The 21,570-nt window shown below is 35.5% G+C and overlaps 1 protein-coding gene across 1 annotated transcript in view; it reads right to left on the reverse strand.

Annotated features, from left to right (window-relative positions):
• Positions 1–17,275, reverse strand: part of LOC148943083 (insulin-like peptide receptor) — a 208,940-nt gene extending 191,665 nt beyond the window's left edge. Inside the window, exons 1-2 of the mRNA XM_089102431.1 lie at positions 17,107–17,275; positions 16,300–16,439 (exon numbers count right to left, since the gene is read on the reverse strand). Of these exons, the coding sequence (XP_088958557.1) occupies positions 16,300–16,439; positions 17,107–17,275 (309 nt within the window). The remainder of the gene's footprint in view (positions 1–16,299; positions 16,440–17,106) is intronic.
• Between the last annotated feature and the right edge of the window lie 4,295 nt (positions 17,276–21,570).

Consider the following 21,570-nt stretch of genomic DNA (forward strand, 5'->3'; position numbering starts at 1 on the left):
ATGTCTTTAGCTCATTTTACGCCAGGGGCGTAGTTTGCTATAGGGCAGGCGAGGGGAAGCAAATGCCCCCTCAAGAACCTGACTGGTTCCTCTGCAAGCAATATTAAGCTAGTAAAAAGAAAAATAAGATTTGAGCTAAGATATTATCTACGCGTGAATTCTCTGTTTCTCTGTGGTAGAGCGTTACCAAGCAGAGGGACAAATACTTGATTTTAATTTAATAAGATCAATTAATTAATCAATTAATATAATTAATCAATTATTATAAATAATAAGATCAATTAATAAGAGCAATTTATTCTAATAAGATCAATTTAATAAGATTAATTAAGATGTTGGATCCAAAATCATTTGGATCCAACATGAAACTTTTCTGAAATTATTTCGTTTTAACTGCACTGATTGATTAAATACCATATTAACATCTATAATAAACAAAAGAAAGATAAAGAAATGGAAATTGATATTTTTTTTTAAGGCCAACAAAATTATTTTTGTTGGATATTATGTTGGATATTTTTTTTAAGGCCAACAACCGCCTCGAATTTTTAGGGCTATAAGAGAAATTAGAAAAAAAGTGAACGCGGGTAAAACCAAACAATGCGGAAAGCCAGCATAAACATTTTTTTAATATTGTTATTTCTTTTAATAATAAGTGTAAAACTATTTTTTTTTGCATTCTTTTCTAATTTCTCATGTAGCGCCGAAGAAAGAAGGTAGTTGTCTTCCCAAAACATTCAATTTGTTCTTCCAGTATTTTTATTGGCCTTAATAAACCCCATTCTCGATCTTCGTTTCTTCAGCTTGTTCTTATTATGCCATGCCGATGTGGTTTACGAAATCATAGATAGCAAAATAGAAAAATCCATTTTAAGAATTTTTAAGGGTTCATAAAGTAATTGAAGAAAAAACCTAAGTGTTTTTTAAAATTAATTCGTTTGAAAATGTTTTGATTCACTAAATATAAAATGGTTATAAAATAGATAGTAAAATAACAATCCATTTTGGGGACAGGAAAACCATATAGTCCTCATCCTTTAATACTGGAAAATATATATTAATAATAACAATTTATTGTTTACCATTATTAACCAAAAGCAGAGTAAATAAAACATAAGACACAAAAACACGAGAAAAAGGAATTAGCTACAAGAAAAAACGGATAAGACGGTAGAAAGGACCATGGTCATCATTTAATAATTTAGAATTTAATGTTTGACAGATATATCTGTTGCCATATATAAATTAATTAATTAATTTATAATTAACTATAAATAAATAATAATTAATTAATAAATAAAATAAATAATGAATTAATTAATAATAAATTAATATAAATTATAAATTAATAAGTCGGGAAGATCAAGAGAGGTAAAGCAAAAATTTAACAAACGTTACGAGTTGGTGTAGATTCGCACTAAATCATTATTATTAAAATCGTTATTATCATTATAACGACTCCGGTTTCTAGCTATTTTCGAATATTCTAGCTTAAATTCCATTTAACATCCCTAAAAACCTGAGACCAGAAAAGGCTAAGTTATCTACAAGCAGTGAGACTAGCCAGCAAAAAGAAATCGTTTGTGAAACTTAAAACTATAATTCAAATGACCAGATCCTGCAACACCAACAGTATTGCCTCATACCTATAAAATTATTCCCCCCCCCCCCGAAATAAAATTGGCTCCTGACGGAGATTTACTAAAGAATTCATTTGATATAATCTTAGAAACGATCCATAGAAATTGAAAAATGATAGCATTTTTAAACCAAAGGTCAAAAGTTGTTTTTTAATTGTTCTTATTTCAGCAAAAAATAACCTTAAATTTACATACCCTAAAATAACTCATAATTTAACCATTGCACAATGAATCTTATCCTTAACCTAATCGACAGCTTCAAAAATAATTTTCTATTTTAGACACATAATTATTCAAGGAAAATGTCATATCAGCAATGACTATTTTTATTCAGTTTTGAATCCAGCTTAGATGTAGCTAAATTTAACTGGAAGGTTAAAATCGAAAGGTCACCCAATCCCATTACTATGTCTACATCTTAGGAGCGCCAACTGTTCTGCCAAGTCACGCCTTTTCGTGCCACGCATGGAAAACTTCCCACCATATGTGGTACACCGCCACCACCCGCCCGGTGCAAACGATTTCTGAAAGTGATCCCCCCTCGATTAAAAGGTTACCCAATGTCTATCTAAACACAGATATTTAACCTGAAATTCCCTGGATTTTAAAACGTCTTAATTTATTTGCTAAACGTCTAGGATGATTGTGGTTTATCCGAGAGGGCGCTCATTTTCCGTGTACATCTCAAAAGATCACGTTACCGCATATTTCCGCTATGCTTGGCACAGTTTCCGCCATGCTTAATACACTTCCGCCACCCTTCACACACGCCACCTGATGTACGTGATTTATGAAAGTAGGCACCCCCTCGTGTTTATTCTGAAGTGCAATTAAACTGTCCAACTAATAACAGCCATTACTTCCACTATCCCCTAGTTTCCCCAAAACAAAATAGCTTCTTCCGAAATTTCCCAAAAATTAACATTCGTAAATACACGAACATTAACACAAAATATAAATCATAAATTTTCGTTAGCGTTAATTTTCGGGAAGATTTTGGAGAGCTCAATTTTCTTTTGGACAAGCTCAGGGGGACCCCAAAAAAATCCAGAAAAAAACGACGGATTTGGCGATAGTGAAACCATTGCTAAAAAACTGCGTATAAATAACATTAAAAAAGAACATATTTCCAGCTTTTCAGTTCTCCTCTAAAATTTATGTTCGGTAACATACCTCCTTTTGACTTAATACAGCCAATCTAACCAAGCTCATTTTCACGAGCAATAAGTGAAGCAATAAGTGAAGCATACTTCAATGCAAAGCGCATTTTAAAGCTATAAAAAAATGTTTTTCCCCTAGTAAAAGTCCAAATGGATATCTACATTTGCATATCGTAGCTATAGATAAACATTAAAATAGTAACAATGTTTGCAACAACCTTAAACAATTTAATCAATTTAAGGATCATTTAGGACCTATTCACTCTGTTGAAAAAAGTCCATTAGTGTCTTGATTTGTCTCCAAGAGTTCGTAAAAAGTTACTTAGTGCCTTACAAAGTAGATACGGTAAGCAGGGTCGTATCCATGATTTTTTGTTTTTCGTTTTTTTTTACACAAGGATTTTTTTTCGGGGTGTGTTTCACACATGTATTTTTTCGGGAGGGGAGGGGGGGGGGACGCATAAAAATTGTTTATATCCATGTTTGTTACGTTTTTACGAGTCAGACAAACATTTAGGGGGAAGGAGTTCAAACCCCCTACCCCCCTGGATACAGTCTTGGCGGTAAGACACAAAACTATTAAAAAGCATAAAAAGTTCGAAAAGTATCTATAAGCAAATACATTGTGAAACATTAAAGAGAAAAAAAATCAAATAATTTCAAAAAAGAAGAGTTATTTATCACGGATCACGGATGCGTGTTTATTTTATTATTTTTTTCCAGGGGTGATCGTATCGACCCAGTGGTCCTAAAATATCGTGGGAGGGCTCAATGGAACGGAAATTAAAAGTTCAAGTGCCCCTATGAAGTGACCAAGAAAATGGAGGGCAACTAGGCCCCCTCCCACGCTCATTTTTTCCCCATAGTCACCCGATCAAAATTTTAAGATAGCCATTTTGTTCAGCATGGTCGAAAATATGATAAGTATATCTTTTAGGATGACTTAATTCCCCGAAGTCCCCGGGGGGCGGGCTGAAAGTTATGAACTTTGCCCAAGGTAAACATAATATTATTGGTTATTGGGAAGTATATAGACGTTTTCAGGGGGGATTTTTTCAGGTAGGTGGGGGAGGGGGTTGTACGAGAGGATTTCTCCATGAAGGAAGTTTTCATGGGGGAAAAAACATTACTATGAAGGGGGCGCCGGATTTCCCAGCATTATTAAAGAAAAAGATCAGAAATCAAATAAAAAAAAAACAAGTTTTTCAACTGAAAGTAAGCAGGAACATCGAAACTTCAAACGAACAGAAAATATTACACATATGATTGGGGTCACTCCCTAATTAATACCTCGCTCTTTAATCCAAAGATTTTTGAGTACTTTCATAAGAGCTATTTATTCTAATTAACGGCCTTTGTGATTAAGGGGTCATTTTTAAACAATTAGAACAAAATTCGAACTTTAGCTTACAGAGCAAGGTATTGACTAGGGGGCGAACCCCCTAATATACGTATTAAAAATCAATGAATATAGAAGTTCGTTACATAAGTTAATTCGTAAGTTAAGTATATTTATTACTAATAAAAACGTTCGTAAATAAAATTAAACAAGTTTCGAGAAATACCATTTAACCAAAAAAAAAGTAAAATTAATATGCAAATTTTGTTTTAATTATTCATGTACGGTGAGCCATAATCAAAACCTGCATTTAATTCAAAACGTTCAAAAATTCAATAAAAAAAAAAGTTTTTTTTAACTAAAAGTAAGGAACGACGTTAAAACTTAAAACGAACAGAAATTATTCCGTATATGAAAGGGGCTGTGCCCTCCTCAACGCCTCGCTCTTTACGCTTAAGTTTGACTTTCTCACAACTCTTATTTTTTTAAACAATAAAAAACTTTTATTGTTTAATAAAACAATTAAACTCAAAATATCAGAGGATTCTACAGAAGAGGTTTCAAGCTCCTATTTACAAAAGTATGAAATAGGTACGTTTTGCCAGAAGAAAGATCACGGATTTGTGTTATTATATTTTTTTTTCATAGGCAGCGCGCTAGCGCTGCCTAAGTAAAGAATGATGTGGGCACAACGTGTTTTTTTTTTCTCCATACCCGGGCACTCGAAGGAGTTGTCGTAGAAACTTCGAAAAGGGCTCATTCGATTGGAAATTGGAGTGGCTAGTGAGCTTTTTAATAGTCGAAAGTGATTGGAGGGCAACTAACCTCCCTCCCCCTCACGCCATCATTCCCCCAAACACATCCAATCAAAATTTTGAGATAGCCATTTTGTTCAGCGTAATTGATTTCCAGATGGAAAATATATTTTTGAGGAGGAAACTCCCCAGCAACCCTCGGGGCAAGGGTTTTAAGTTATGCCCTGAGGGCATATAAGAACGATGTAAGAAAGAGGGCACAATGTACTACTTATTATTTTTTCCTTTAGAGCAGGGCACTTCATATTGAAGGTGTCGTCGTAGAAACTTCAAAAGGGGCTCATTCGATTGGAAATTGAGAGTTCTAGTGCCCTTTTTAATAGTTGAAAGTGATTGGATGGCAAATAGCCACCCCCCCCCACGCCCATCATTCTTCCAAACACATCCAATCAAAATTTTGAGATTGCCATTTTGTTCAGCATAGTTGATTTCCAGACAGAAAATAGGTTTTTGAGGAGGGCACTCCCCTACAACCCTCAGGGCAAGGGTTTTAAGTTATGCCCTTGGGGCATATAAGGTTTTTATAGAAGGCGTTGTCGTAAAACTTCAAAACAGGCTCATTCAATTTGAAATTCGAAAGCCTAGTACCCTTTTTAAGTCGAAAATGATTGGAGGGCAACTAGCCCCCCCCCCCACCCCACGCCAATCATTCCCTCAAACACATCCAATCAAAATTTTGAGACAGCCATTTTGTTCAGTGTAGTTGATTTCCAGATGGAAAATATGTTTTTGAGGAGGGCACTCCCCCCCAACCCTCAGGGCAAGGGTTTTAAGTTATGCCCTGGGGGCACTTAAGGTTTTAAAAGAAGGTGTTGTGGTAGAAACTTCAAAACATGCTCATTCGATTGGATATTCAAAGGGATATTTTGACTTTAAACAGTCGAACGCGACGGGTGGACAGCCCGCCCCCCCCACGCCCATCTTTCCCAAAAAAACAACCAATCAAAATTATGACATTGCTATTTTGTTCAGCTCAGTTGATATCCCCATAGAAAATATGTTTTTGAGGAGGACAATCCCCCACAGCGCTCAGGGCAAGGGTTTTAAGTTATGCCCTGGGAGCATATAAGGTTTATAAAGAAGGCATTGTCGTAGAAACTTCAGAAAAAGCGCATTCGATTGGAAATTCAAAGGGCTAGTGCCCTTTGTAATAGTCGAAAGTGATTTGAGGACAACTAACCCCCTTCTCTCGCTCACCTTTTCCCCAAACACATCCAATCAGAATTTTTAGATAGCCATTTTTTTCAACGTAGTTGAAAGTTTTGGAAATTAGGTCTTTAAGGATGACAACCCCTCCCTCCCCCTACAGCGCTCAGGGCAAGGGTTGTAGTTATAACCTGGGGGCATATAAGGCTTTTATTGAAAGCGTTGTCGTAGAAACTTCAAAAGGGCTCATTCCATTGGAAATTGAAAGGGCTAGTGCCTTTTTTAACAGTTGAAAGTGATTGAAGAGCGACTGACGCCCCTCTCAAGCCCACCATTTTCCCAAACACACCGAATAAAAATTTTAAGATATCCAATTTGTTCAACGTAGTTGAAAGCTCTGGAAATTAGGTCTTTAAGGATAATAACCACCTGAGAGCCCTCAGTGTAAGGTTTGTAAGTTATGCCCCGGGGCATATACAGTTTTTATTGAAAATTTTGTCATTGAAACTTCAAGAGGGTTCAGTCAATGGCAAATTGAAAGGGCTAGTGCCTTTTTTAGTAGTTGAAAGTGATTGGATAGTGACCAACGACTCTCTCACGCCCACCATTTCTCCAAATTAACTAAATACAAATTGTGAGACAGCTATTTTTTTCAAATTCGGTGAAAGTTCTGGAAATTAGATCTTTTAAGATAATAACCCCCTCAGAGCCCTCAGTGCAAGGGGTGTAAGTTATGCCCTACGGGCATGTAAGGTTTATATAGAAATTTGTTGTATAAATTATAGGAAGCGTGATCGCGCTGCCTCAGTAAAGAACGGGGACACTTGAGAACGAGACACGAAACGGGGACTAAGTAAAGAGGAGGACACTCCCCCACAACCCTCAGGGCAAGGGTTTTAAGTTATGCCCTGGGGTATATACGAACGATGTTGGCATAATGGATTATTTATTATTATTTTTCCTTTAGAGCAGGGCACTTCGTATAGCAGAAGTTGTCGTAGAAACTTCGAAAAGCGCTCATTCAATTGGAAATTGGAGTAGCTTGTGCCCTTTTTAATAGTCGAAAGTGATTGGAAGGCGAATAACACCCCTTCCAAGCCAATCATTTCCCGAAACACATCCAATCACAATTTTGAGATATCCATTTTGTTCAGCAGAGTTGATTTCCAGATAGAAATTATATTTTTGAGGACAGTCCCCCACAGCCCTTAGGGCAAGGGTTGTAAGTTATGCCCTGGGGGCATATAAGGTTTTTTTATTGAAGGCGTTGTCGTAGAAACTTCAAAAAAAAGGCTCATTCAATTGGAAATTCAAAGGGCTAGTGCCCTTTTTAATAGTCGAAAGTGATTAGAGGGCAACTATCCCGCCTCTCACGCCCACCATTTCCCCAAACACATCTAATCAAAACTTTGAGATAGCCATTTTATTCAACGTAGTTTTAAGTTCTGGAAATTAGGTCTTTGAGGATGACAACCCCCCCCCCCCCACCCCACAGCCCTCAGGGCAAGGGTTGTAAATTATACCCAGGGGGCATATAAGGTTTTTATATAACGCGTTGTCGTAGAAACTTAAAAAAGGGCTCATTCGATTGGTAATTGAAATGGCTAGAGCCCTTTTTAATAGCCGAAAGTGATTGGAAAGCAACTAACACCCCTTCCACGCCCACTACTTCCCCAAACACATGCAATAAAGATTTTGAGAGAGGCATTTTGTTCCACGCAGTTCAAAGTTCAGGAAATTATACCTTTGAGCAGGACACTCCCCCCCCCCAATCTTCAGGGCAAGGGTTATAAGTTATGCCCTGGGGGCATATAAGTTTTTATTGAAATATTTGTCGTAGAAACATGAAAAAGGAATTATTCAATTGTAAATTCAAAGGGCAACTGCCCTCTTTAACAGTCGAAAGTTATTTGAGGGCAACTAACATTCCTCTCACGCCCATCTTTTCTCCAAACACATCCAATCAACATTTTAAATAGCCATTTTATTCAACGTAGTTGAAAGTTTTGGAAATTGGGTTTAAGGATGACAACCCCTCCCCCCCAAAGCCCTCAGGGCAAGGGTTGTAAGTTATGCCCTGGGGGCGTATAAGGTTTATATTGAAAGCGTAGAAACTTCAAAAGGGCTCATTCAATTGGAAATTGAAAGGGCTAGTGCCTTTTTTCATAGTTGAAAGTGATTGGAGAGGGACTAACACCCCTCTCACGCCCAAAATTTTCCTAAACACATCCAATCAAAATTTTGAGATATCCATTTTGTTCAACGTAGTTGAAAGTTCTGGAAATTAGGTCTTTTAGGATGATAACCCCCTCAGAGCCTCAGTGCAAGGGTTGTAAGTTATACCCTGGTGGCATATAAAGTTTATATAGAAAGTTGTTATAGAAATTTCAAAAAGGGATTGGAAATTGAAATTACCCTTTTTAATAGTCGAAAGTGAGTGGAGAGCAATTAACTCCCCTCTTACACCCACCATTTCCCCAAAAACATTCAATCAAAGTTTAGAGATAGCAATTTTGTTCAACGTAGTTGAAAGTTCTTAAAATTATGTATTTAAGGCTGACAAACCCCCCAGAGCCCCAAGGGCAAAGATTTTAAGTTCTGCCCTGGGGACATATAAGGTTTTTATAGATAGAGTTGTCGTAAAACTTCAAAAGGGGCTCATTCAATTCGAAATTGAGAACCCTTTGTAATAGTCGAAAGTGATTGGAAGGTAACTAGCCCCCCTCTCACGCCCACCATACCTCCAAACACAGCCAATCAAAATTTTCAGATAGCCATTTTGTTCAACGTAGTAGAAAGTTCTTGAAGTTTTGTCGTTGAGAATGACACCCCCCCCCCAGCACTCAGGGCAAGGGTGTTAAGTTATGCCCTGGGGGCATATAAGATTTGTATTGGAAGTTTTGTCGTAGAAACTTCAAAAGGGCTCATTTGATTGGAAATTGAAAGGGCTAGGGCCATTTTTAATAGTTGAAAGTGATTGGATAGCGACTACCGCCCCTCTCACGCCCACCATTTCCCCAAACACATCCAATCAAAATTTTGAGATAGCCATGTTGTTTAACGTAGTTGAAAGTTTTGGAAATTCGGTCTTAGAGGATGGCAACCACCCTAACAGACCTTAGGGTAAGGGTTGTAATTTATGCCCCGGGGCATATAAGATGTTGCTAGAAAGCGTTGTCGTTTCAAAAGGAGCTCATTTGATTGCAAATCGAAAGGCCTGGTGCCCTTTTTAACAGTCGGAAGTGATTGGAAGGCTTGACATTTTTATAGTAAAGATCGAAGTGGGTATAATGTATTATTTTTTGTTGTTGTTGTTGTTTAGACCAGGGCAATTCGTATCGAAGGAGTTGTCGTGGGAACTTCGAAAAGGGCTCATTCGATTGAAAATAGAAAGGGCTGATACCCTTTTTAATATTTGAAAGTGATTGGAGGGTAACTAATACCCCTTCCACTCCCACCCTCCCACTCCAACCCTCCCATTTATGCTTTTAAAATTTAACCAAAACAAAGTAGCAAAAGTGTATCCAAGCTTTCAAATAAAGAAAACAGTTCTTTTTTGCGGATGGTATCATGTTTTCCATTTCAGATCAACAAGAGAAGGTATGGAGCTAAATTGAACACTGTTATTTGTGTCCAGATTTTTTAAAGGGTATATGTTGTTAAAAATTGCTGAAAATTTTTCTCCAGCATAAAAATAGCAGGCCAAACTATAAATCTTAAAAAACGAAAAGATTTAAAGTATTATTTTCTTTTTCCCTGAAAAGACTATGTCAATATAAAACGAACAGAAATTAATTAATAAAACTTTTTCCACAAAATAAGTGTTACAAAGAAAAGTAAAGAACTCTATTAAAAAAAAAAAATAAGCAAAAATAAAATAAAATAAACTACCAAGCGTGAAACTACCACAAATCAGCATCGATAAATAAATGAAACCCAAAACGAACAGAAATTACAATAATTAACCGAGTCAAACTCAAAACGAGCAGAAATTAACATAAGTTGGGCGCAAAACTCCTATGCCTTCCCAAGGCCAGAACAAAATTTGAACTTTACTAAAAAATACAAATGAATGTGCATTGTCAGTTTAATATACATTCAGTAAAGTTAGAAAATTTGTCCTCTTTATATAAAGTATTTGTTATTGGGAAGTATACGGAAATGTTTCTAGGGGGAATTTTCTGCGGGGAGAGATTCTTTAGGGGTAATTTAAGACAATGGAGATCTTCCGACCTGACTTAAAAAAAAACGACCAGAAATTAAATATATAAAAAACAAGTCTTTTCAACTGAAAGTAAGGAGCAACATTAAAACTTAAAACGAACAGAGATTACTTCATGTTTGAGGGGGTCATCCCCCTTCAATCCCTCGGCCTTAACGACTGCTGTGGTGATTTGGAATAAGTTAGTATTATTCCATTTGGTGCTTTTTTAAAGTATTAAAAAACTTTAGCGTAAAGATCAAGCAAATGAAGAGGGGAAACTCCCCCTCCCCGTCATATACGGAATAATTTCTGCTCGTTTTAAGTTTTGCTCCTTACTTTCAGTAAAAATGTGAATGACGCCATTCACACTTGTCGCACTTATGTTGAAAGATTGAAGATTTTCATGCATGGAAAAGTATTCATTAAATTGATTAAAGAGCAAAAAAAGGTAATTGCAAAAATATTTGCATATATTTTGGCAAGGGAATACAACAATGCAAAAACATCGTTTTAAGTTTTGCTCCTTACTTTCAGTACAAAAAACTTGCTTTTTTGTTTAATTTAATGTTAAAACGATTTTTTGGTAAAAACGGTTTTTCATTATTTTTGAGATTGTTGGCTCAGTTCACTATGTAGGATGTTTTACATAAAAGAAAAACGCAAAAAAAAAAAAAATAATAATAATAATTGCAAGTCGATCTGCTTAAAAATATACTTGGCAGAGATTGGCCTTTTTTTTTACATCCAGTGCGTTTTTTTTTTAATTAACGCTCGTACGTGGATAGATACATGATAGAATACAAATAAAAAAAAATATATATATATATATATATATATATATATATATATATATATATATATATATATATATATATATATATATATATATATATATATATATATATATATATATATATATATATATATATATATATATATATATATATATATATATATATATATATATATATATATATATTAATATTATGGTGTTATTAACTATAATGGTAAATGAATAAACGATAATGGTGTTACGTCGCACTTGAAAAACAATTACAACTGAGATATTTATTTTCAACTTACAAAAGTGCATTACCAGTAGAAACTAGGTCTATTTATAGCAATTTAATAGTAGCGGAGATTATCACATCTGATACACTGTCAGGTGTTGATTAAAGATAGTATACAACTCACAAAAAAAAGAAGAGCTAACAATTAATTATTCAAGAGAGTAGACATTTTCAGATCAGCAATAATAGCTTTGTGAGTTACTGTCGAATTCTTTTGAGAGAAAATGCTATTTAATATGTCAACATCTGCCGAAACGATAGTCTAAACACACATGTAGACTAAATAAAAAGAAGAGAGACTTTTGGGAAAAGTGCTATAAAGAATAAGACGGAAATACGTAAGTGTATTGTAATATGTGTACCCTTTTCGAAAGGGGTCTCGCCTCTCAGGCACTCACTCACAAATTGATTTCAGGGGGAGGGGGATTTTAAAAAATATGCAAAACATGCAAATTATTGTGTAAACGTAAGACGTGGAAATAGAATATATTTTGACGGGAGGACCCTCCACCTGAAGCCGCCCCTTCTGCTTATATACCTTCTGCCATCCCTAGTAATGTATCAGTTGTTTCAGTGCTTTGATATTTTTTATTTCAGTTTTTGATCACTCTCCTGTAACAATGTTCCACCTAAAGTCGAAAAAAGATAAATTTTAACTTTTAAAAGATTTTCTTTGCGAAAAACTGAAAATGAATTCGATAGACGAAATAAGGTAAACGAAGAAAATATTAACACATGTGCGTGTGTACCCATGAACAGTTAGGACTTTATGCCGCAAAAAAATTGTGGCACTAAGTTGAATTTTTTCCCATCCTTACACCCCCCTCTAATAGATAGACCTATTTACCGTACTTAAAAGTTAGTTTTTCCGTAATTTCTTTGCCTTTTTACTTGTAGTTCTTTTAAATGATTTTCCCGGTATATTTTTCAGTAACTAATGAAAACCTTGATTTAATCCCCCTTCCCCCGTTTTGTCAACTAATAGTGGCAAAGGAAGGAAGGCAAATTATTTAGAAAACACTCGGTGAACCACTCTCTAGGACAATATTTCAAGAAAACTAAAATAACGTTGATTAAAAATTTGGCCTTAAAAACGTATATTTGCCCTCTAATACCAGGGCTTTTACAGAAAATTTTATCTTTCAAAGTTGACTGTGGCTTGCAATCATGGACGTGTTAATTCATAATATACTACAAACAGCAGGGCCGTACCCGGAATTTTTTGGAGGGGGAGGGAGGTTGTGGTGCAAACAATGAACAAAACTTCAGTTGTATTTTTTTCTTTTCTTCAAATCCAACAAAAATTGGGTGGGTCCAAACCGGGTACCCCCTCCCCCCTGGATACGGTCATGACAAACAGGACGTGTTTTTTTGTGAGCTCCGCGATCTTATTTTACGATGCCACTAATAAAGGTTTCCTAAGCTTCATTCAATTGTTAGATTTGAACTCTTAAGGAGTTTGAAGCACGCAAAACCGGTTATTTCCGTGTACCGGTCTATTGGTTATTATCATCAGTCCGTGAGTTATAGCTCCCGCCTTACTGTAGAAATATTTTAAGTATGGCATAAAAATTACGTCCATATGCTTACACGCAAAAGGACGTGAGCTCTCTAAGCTCTGCTAAGAAATGTTTCAGGGGGAAGCAAGTGCAAACAACCTTATTTTACCAACATTTAACCTAGAGTAATTTTCCTTCCCCTTTTTTTTAACGATTCCCCTAAAATTGCTACGGGAATGATTCCCCTAAAATCAATTTTTGATAATTCACACCCCCCACCCCTCTTAAGAAATATTTGAAGCGGCGCATTTTTTCAGGAGTGATTATTACTCTTGGCGCCTGGATTTTAAAACCAGGGGTTGAAAGAGGGAGCGGTGGCATCCCTCACTTTTAACAGAACAAATTTAGACGATTGGTAGCATCACATATACACATATACAATCAACACATACACATATATAATCACATATACAATTGCCATTTACCTTCATGAAACCGTAAAAGTAACTGGATTATAAATTTAAAACTTATCATAATATTACATCGCAATAATATGATCTAGTTCTTTTTTTTTTTTTTTTCAACCTTTAAATTATTGGTGTTGTTTTCTTAGATCAAACTGCCCTTCTAAGACGAACAAAGAAACTTTCAAATGGGGATAAATCCATTTATTTGGACAGTTAAAAAACAGGTACATAAGTCCAGATATTTCGGTCACAAATACTGCGACCATCTTCAGAAGAAATAAAAAAAACAGGTACTAAAGTCCAGATATTTCGGTCACATATACAGCGACCGTCTACTGAAGACGGTCGCTGTATATGTGACCGAAATATCTGGACTTTTGTACCTGTTTTTTCACTGTCTAAATAAATGGATCTATCCTCATTTGAAAGTTTATTTGTTCATTTGTTATTTTAAATTGTAGGCCTATATTATATATTTTAGTTAGTTTTTTTTCGGTTAACCTGAAACCGAAACCATCCTCCAGTTCGTTGTGGAGGATGTTGAACTAACCAAAAGCCCTACTACTTCTACTGCTAACACTAAGGGTATTCAGGTGAAAATTTCAGGGAATTTTGAGACGGTATTGAAGTAAACGAAAAACAACATGTACAAGGAGGTTGTTAAAAGGATGTTTCAGCAATGTTACGGATACTATATAGGATATTCAGTTGAGTACTACTCTTGGCGCCTGAATTTAAAAACCAGGTGTTGAAAGAGGGCGCGGTAGCCTCCCTCTTTCTCCCTCCCTCCCTCACATTTAACAGAACGTTGGATCTGCCAGCAAAAAAAAACAATAAGCAAAGAATGATACGAACTGGCAGAAACCGAAACTGTTAGCGATCAGGAGTGAATAGACAAAAAATAATAATCATGAATGTCAAAGCGGTATATTCTATTTATATGTTTTATAGGTACTTGTGTATTATATGGTACCGAAACTCTAAGACGAAGCTTGTCATTACAATGACAAAATCTAGCATTTATGCTGATTCTTGATGCACACAATTTATTATTTTGAAATTGCTCATAAAAAAAATAACACAAATGAAAATATACATAATTTTTGAAACGGGATTTAAAACTCTCCAAAAAGGGTGCAATCTTGATGAAAATCATACATGAAATTAATCATGTGTGAGAGCCCAAAAACCACTATCTACAAAATATTAAATTTCTAATTAGGGCCGTTTTTTAGCACCAAGATCTTACATCTAAGATCTTTCATCTTTCTGCAAAGTTTATTGTTTTTTAACTCATCTTTGTTCTATGATCTTACAGCTCACTGATGTTAGCAAAAAGTGTGAACAATGACGAGAGAACTTTGATGATCTACTCATCATTCTTCTCAGACCGCTGATCAGAACAGAATGATGAAAGACGTTTGCACAAAAACAACCAATCTTTGTTCAAAGATTTCACTTTTAAGCGTTTTCTGACAAAAGATCTAAGATCTTAGCACAGTGAAAAAACGGCCCTATTTTTCCAGAGAAGGGTCGTCAGGCATCAGTAATCTTTTTTTCCCAAGGGTGGTCATATCGAACCAGTTGTCGTAGATTACTGAAAGAGAGGTCATTCAAATTTCAAGATCTACTTTTTAAGAAACGGAAGAGAAGATGCTACAGAAAAGTGCCAAGTTCTTATATTTTGGCCCGTAAAACATTAGCTTCGGCCTGGACCGGGCCGAATTATTTTGGCCTGGACCGAAAAATTTTGGCCCAATTGTTATCGATCTTAAATTCTGAGAATTTTTAAAAGGGTAATTATAAGACTTCTTTAGTCTTAGACTTAGACACCATTCTGGTGTGCAGTACGGTATACAATAGGCTACATGCAGTCCGCACCAAAAATATACCATTATTACAGACTGGTTATTTAATAAAACTTAACACAAGTCTACCCATCCAGTTCTAATGCTACCCAGGGAAGTGAAGCTATTCTCACATCTTAAGGTCTGAAAACTCGAGAAATTCCCTCATTTCATTAACATTTTTATATGAGACACTCGAATCATCAGCAAAATCCTAGTCAAGCTTCCATATAGATAGGGCAAAGACCAGGAGGCCCTGCACAGGGCAAAGACCAGGAGGGCCCTCCACAGAGGGCGTTACAACCCAAATATTGGCTTCAAGGAACCCCCTCCCAAAAAAGCGAATATTATGTCTAAAAAATGTCTTTCGCGTTTTTAAGATATAATCCCATAGGTGTCCTCTGATACCCCCAAGATTGTCGAAAGGACCCCCTCCATATCCTAAAAGAGAAGAATAACAATGACTTAAAAGCACTCTCTTAATTTGTTTGACCCAACCAGGGCTGTATCCATGATTTTTTTTTCGAGGAGGGGGGGGGGGGGGTTACAAAAAAAAGCTTTAAAAAAAAACAAAATTTGTTTCTATTAATTTTTGTTACGTTTTTAACGAGTCAGAAAAATATTTTGGAAGGGAAGGTCAAACCTCCTAGCCCCCCCCCCTGGATGCAGTCTTGGACCCACCCAAAACAGAAAAACACCCTAGCCCTCGCCTAACCTGAGCGTCTGACCGTTGAGTATATATGGCCAAGCGTGTCCGCGACTAGACAAACAAACATCATTTTAAGCCATAAAAGCCATAAAACCTGGCTTTCGGTCATGGCCATAAAATAGACAAAAAGTCAGATGCTACGCTTTTTTTTTTAAATAGAATTAGCACCATTTAACAGAATTTTTCTGAGTTGAAGAAAAAAAAAATAAAGTAAAAAAAATACGGTGCTTACCTTCTGGAATGAATAGTTTTCTTAGTTAGAGAAAGAAAGTAAGCATTTTTTTTATTTAGAAAAAAAAAACCCAAACATGGTCTTTCCAAAAAATGTTCTGAGCTGAAGAAGAAGAAAAAGGATATTTACGGATTAAAGAGAGAAAAAAAAGAAAAGAAATACTGAACTTGCCTTAGGAAAAGAATAGTTTGCATAATCCGTTGAATTGGCATTTTCAATTAGTAAAATTTGTACAAAGCCCTCAACTACTTCGCAATCTGTCAGGTTCTTCAAGCCTTCTGGAGTATTTCGTATATCTACACTTTGACAAACTAAAAGATAGAAATACGCATTTAAGTAAAAAATATACAAAATTAACATATAATGAAACATATAAAACGATACTTGTGCCTTATATGGTACACAACAAAGAAGTCAATTTCGGTTAATGCTAATAAAATATAAATAAAATAGGATGAATACATAATAGTTTAGAAACAAATTTGGGCATATATTTGCACATTAGGGGGGGAGGGGGTAAAGCATAGCATATATTAAATATGTAACCTAGCCTAGGTCCCTCCCCCCCTAAACCCCAAAAAAACAACAGTTTAGATATTGTAAACGCAATAACAAATCACGCTTTGCATTCCATTTCTTGCAAATACCCGTTTGACGGGCTTCCTGTATGGTTTCTATGTACAGTCTATAGCGGTGTTTACCATATAATACACAAGTACCTATAAAACATAAATAAAATATACCGCTTTGACATTCATGATTATTATTTTTTGTCTATTCATTCCTGATCACTAACAAATAAATAAACTGAAATAAATAGTTAAAATTTGCTGACACTTTTACAGACTAAAAGACAAAAACTCATTAAAAAAAAAAAAAAAATTCATATTTTTGTTAATGGTGCCCTCAACTTTAACCTTGATGTGGGGTAAAAACAATACTTTATTTTTACAATTTTTTTGTAAATTTTGGATAAACTTTTATCCGACTCATACAAAAGTAACAAAAAAACAAATTTTTGTAGCTTTGTGTAAAGTTTTTGTACCCAAGCCCTAAGTCTTCCTCGAACCACCCCAAATCCACCAGACTCTCCAAAACTGTCGGCTGCACTAGCCTTAAGTATGCTATAATAATATGCAGTAACCATTAACAATAAAAAAGCAGAAAATTCATATGAAAAAATAAAATAAAATTCATTTAAAAATGACTCAGCGGATATAATATAAAATCTCAATTTAATTGTTAAAAGTCACCATTTCCTTTTAATGCAAAATATTTAAAAATATATAATACATAAAAATATTTTAGACAAAATATTTAAAAATCAAGACAATCGAAGTATTGACATACGAGACAATCGAAGTGTCGATGTTTTGACAAGCCCACAATCCTCCTCCAGCCACCATAAATCCACTAGACCCAGAGGGGGTTCTGGCCTCTCTTGTGTTCGAGGCAAAATCTTGATAAGCGCCCCCCCCCCCCTCCTATCTCCCAAATATTTTCAAGCCAAATTTTAACAAAATTTTCATTTAGTAACACATTTTTCACTTGTTGATAAAATTTAAACACAACATATCTAAAAATGCAGTCACATTAATTAAATTCGGTCTACTTACTTTTATTTTCAAGGAATGGCGATAAAGATATGAGAAAAATAAAAATTTCGGATTCAATTTCCTTTTACTTACTGCCGACTGCACCCTTTATTTTGTTTTAATAAAGATAAAATTCCGAAAATTACAAAATAATTATAACCTTTAGATTATTTATTTTAAATTTAGCGCCCTTAAAATTTCAGCGCCAGGGGCAAGCGCTCCCTCTGTACCCCCCCCCCCCCCCCTAAAATCGCCTCTGACTAGACCTTCCTAAAGGGTCAACTCAATTGACCTTAAATAGGCTATAATACTACATAGTAACCCTTCTAAATAAAAACAGGAATATTCATATGATGAAACACAAAAAAATCATTTAAAAAAAGATCAGCGGAAATAATATGACATCACTTAATTTTCACCATTTACGTTTAAATAACTATTCTTTCATTTATTTTTTTTTTCCATGATTAGCACCTTGGCTTAATGCGAATGCCTCAAAAACTTCACACTGTTTTTGCTGATGTAAAAATTGATTCTCGAGAAATACAAAATATTATTATTAAACAGAATATTTTCTAAAGAACACCTTTAAAAATCCCAGACTAAACAAAAAAACCTGTGCAAAATTATAAAAATAGTCAATTGACTTATTAAAGCTATAAACAATTACGCTCAAATTACTACCATTTTCTTTTCAAATAATGCTTAGTGCCGACTTAATTTAGTATAATTCAAAATACAATGTTTATTGCACAAAAATAGACTTTTTTTTTCTGTATAGCTAAATAGCATTATTACGCAAAATGTTTCGCAAAGCCACATTATGAAATTCCAGACGAACACGGAAAAATGAAATAAAAAATGGCAAACTAATAATTATCTGACGTAACGTCGGGCCCGAGAGCGGAAACCGAAGCTAGATTATCGAAGTAGAAAATTACGGCAAAACTATGTCAAATTTGTTCGTTGGAACCGCTGTCTATGATTAGTTACTTTCGCACATTGTCTGATCTTATAACAGAAGGGAAATCCCCTCTCAAAAAGACACTTAATTCCTCAGCTCTCTTTTTCGTTAGATGTAAAGGAAGTTTAACAAAAGTTTGGTGTGAGTGTAACTGAACCCCCGTGCAACTGAACCCCCGTGCAACTGAACCCCCGTGTCACTGAACCCTCATGCTACTGAACCCCCTTTAACTGAACCCACGTGCAACTCAAACCCCGTGCAACTCAACCCCATTTAACTAAAACCCCGTGTAACTGAACCCCCATGTAACTGATCCTCCGTATAACCGAACCCCCGTGGAACTGAACCCCCGTGCAAATGAACCCTCGTGCTACTGAACCCTCATACAACTGATCCCCCTTTAACTGAACCCGCGTGCAACTCAACCCCCGTGCAACTCAACCCCCTTTAACTAAAAACCCGTGCACCTCAACCCCCATGTAACTGTAACTGTGTGTAACCATGTAACTGTGTGAAAACAACAGAACACAACTGATGATCGAAAAGTGATGAAAGAGAGGGGCAATACCGAACTCTCAGCTACCCTTCTTGGGAGACATCTGACAGTTTATAAGTGACCATCGAATTCCTGTGTTGTTTTAAAGTCACTTTTATGTGAATAGGCAGCGTGGAAGCAGAGTGCACCTGGCGACGATAAATCACATCAGTCCAGTTTTTGTCAGAAAAAATTACTCAGTGATAATTTTGGAGCAGTAGAAGTAATAATAGTGTTGAATTAGTAGTAGTAGTAGTAGCAGTACTAATGGCAGTAGTAGCAGGTAGATGCCCCAGAAGTTTCATCTTGATAAACTAATTTGTTCCAAAAAAAATTGCTGATACACCTGTATCAGCAATCTGTATGTTATTACAACTTATCAATTGTTAAAATTTAAGGTTTTTATAGAAGGGATGATCGTAAAAACTTTGAAGGAGGCTCATTCGATTGGAAATTGAAAGTTCAAGTTCAATTTCGAAGAATCAAAGGTAATCACAGGACAATCAGCCAATCAGCCTATCCCTCTTACCCGACAACCCCCCCCCCCAAATACATCCGATCAAAATAAAAATAAACAGTTTGTTCAAAATAGTCTGAAGATCAAATAATCATGCCTTTGGGGTTAACAACCCCACCAGCAGCATCTGGGGCAAGGGCTGTAAGTTAAGCTAGTTGCTCATTACTAACACATAAGGTTTTTGTAGAAAAAAATACTACTGCTATTAATACTGCTACTACTACTACTACTAATTCAACACTATTATTACTTCTACTGCTCCTACAGTCCTACTACGGCCTCTGCTACTATTAAAATAGCAGTATTAAGGCTACGCATATCAAGTTGAAAATTTGACAGAATGAGGTATTTGAGGTGGAACTTGAACTAAATCAAAAGACAATATGTGCATGCAAATTTTCAAAATGGCATATCTCAAAAAGAGATTTGTGTATTAAGTTGGAACTTTCAGAGAGTGCTTAAAGGGAAAGTCAATTCACAAAAAGGAAATATGTGCATGCTCAGTCACATGCAGTCACAATTAATTGTCACAACATGCAGTCTAAAAATGCAGTCACATTAATTAAATTCGGTCTACTTACTTTTATTTTCAAGGAATGGCGATAAAGATATGAGAAAAATAAAAATTTCGGATTCAATTTCCTTTTACTTACTGCCGACTGCACCCTTTATTTTGTTTTAATAAAAATAAAATTTCGAAAAATACAAAATAATCATAACCTTTAGATTATTTATTTGAAATTTAGCGCCCTTAAAATTTCAGCGCCAGGGGCAAGCGCACCCTCTGTACCCCCCCCCCCTAAAATCGCCTCTGACTAGACCTTCCTAAAGGGTCAACTCAATTGACCTTAAATAGGCTATAATACTACATAGTAACCCTTCTAAATAAAAACAGGAATATTCATATGATGAAACACAAAAAAATCATTTAAAAAAAGATCAGCGGAAATAATATGACATCACTTAATTTTCACCATTTACGTTTAAATAACTATTCTTTCATTTATTTTTTTTTCCATGATTAGCACCTTGGCTTAATGCGAATGCCTCAAAAACTTCACACTGTTTTTGCTGATGTAAAAATTGATTCTCGAGAAATACAAAATATTATTATTAAACAGAATATTTTCTAAAGAACACCTTTAAAAATCCCAGACTAAACAAAAAAACCTGTGCAAAATTATAAAAATAGTCAATTGACTTATTAAAGCTATAAACAATTACGCTCAAATTACTACCATTTTCTTTTCAAATAATGCTTAGTGCCGACTTAATTTAGTATAATTCAAAATACAATGTTTATTGCACAAAAATAGACTTTTTTTTTCTGTATAGCTAAATAGCATTATTACGCAAAATGTTTCGCAAAGCCACATTATGAAATTCCAGACGAACACGGAAAAATGAAATAAAAAATGGCAAACTAATAATTATCTGACGTAACGTCGGGCCCTAGAGCGGAAACCGAAGCTAGATTATCGAAGTAGAAAATTACGGCAAAACTATGTCAAATTTGTTCGTTGGAACCGCTGTCTATGATTAGTTACTTTCGCACATTGTCTGATCTTATAACAGAAGGGAAATCCCCTCTCAAAAAGACACTTAATTCCTCAGCTCTCTTTTTCGTTAGATGTAAAGGAAGTTTAACAAAAGTTTGGTGTGAGTGTAACTGAACCCCCGTGCAACTGAACCCCCGTGCAACTGAACCCCCGTGTCACTGAACCCTCATGCTACTGAACCCCCTGTAACTGAACCCTCGTGCAACTCAAACCCCGTGCAACTCAACCCCATTTAACTAAAACCCCGTGTAACTGAACCCCCCTGTAACTGA

Source organism: Artemia sp. Qi Xiang Cuo, chromosome 16 (assembly GCF_049724085.1).
Source record: "Artemia sp. Qi Xiang Cuo chromosome 16, ASM4972408v1, whole genome shotgun sequence".
Classification (NCBI taxonomy): Eukaryota; Metazoa; Arthropoda; class Branchiopoda; order Anostraca; family Artemiidae; genus Artemia; species Artemia sp. Qi Xiang Cuo.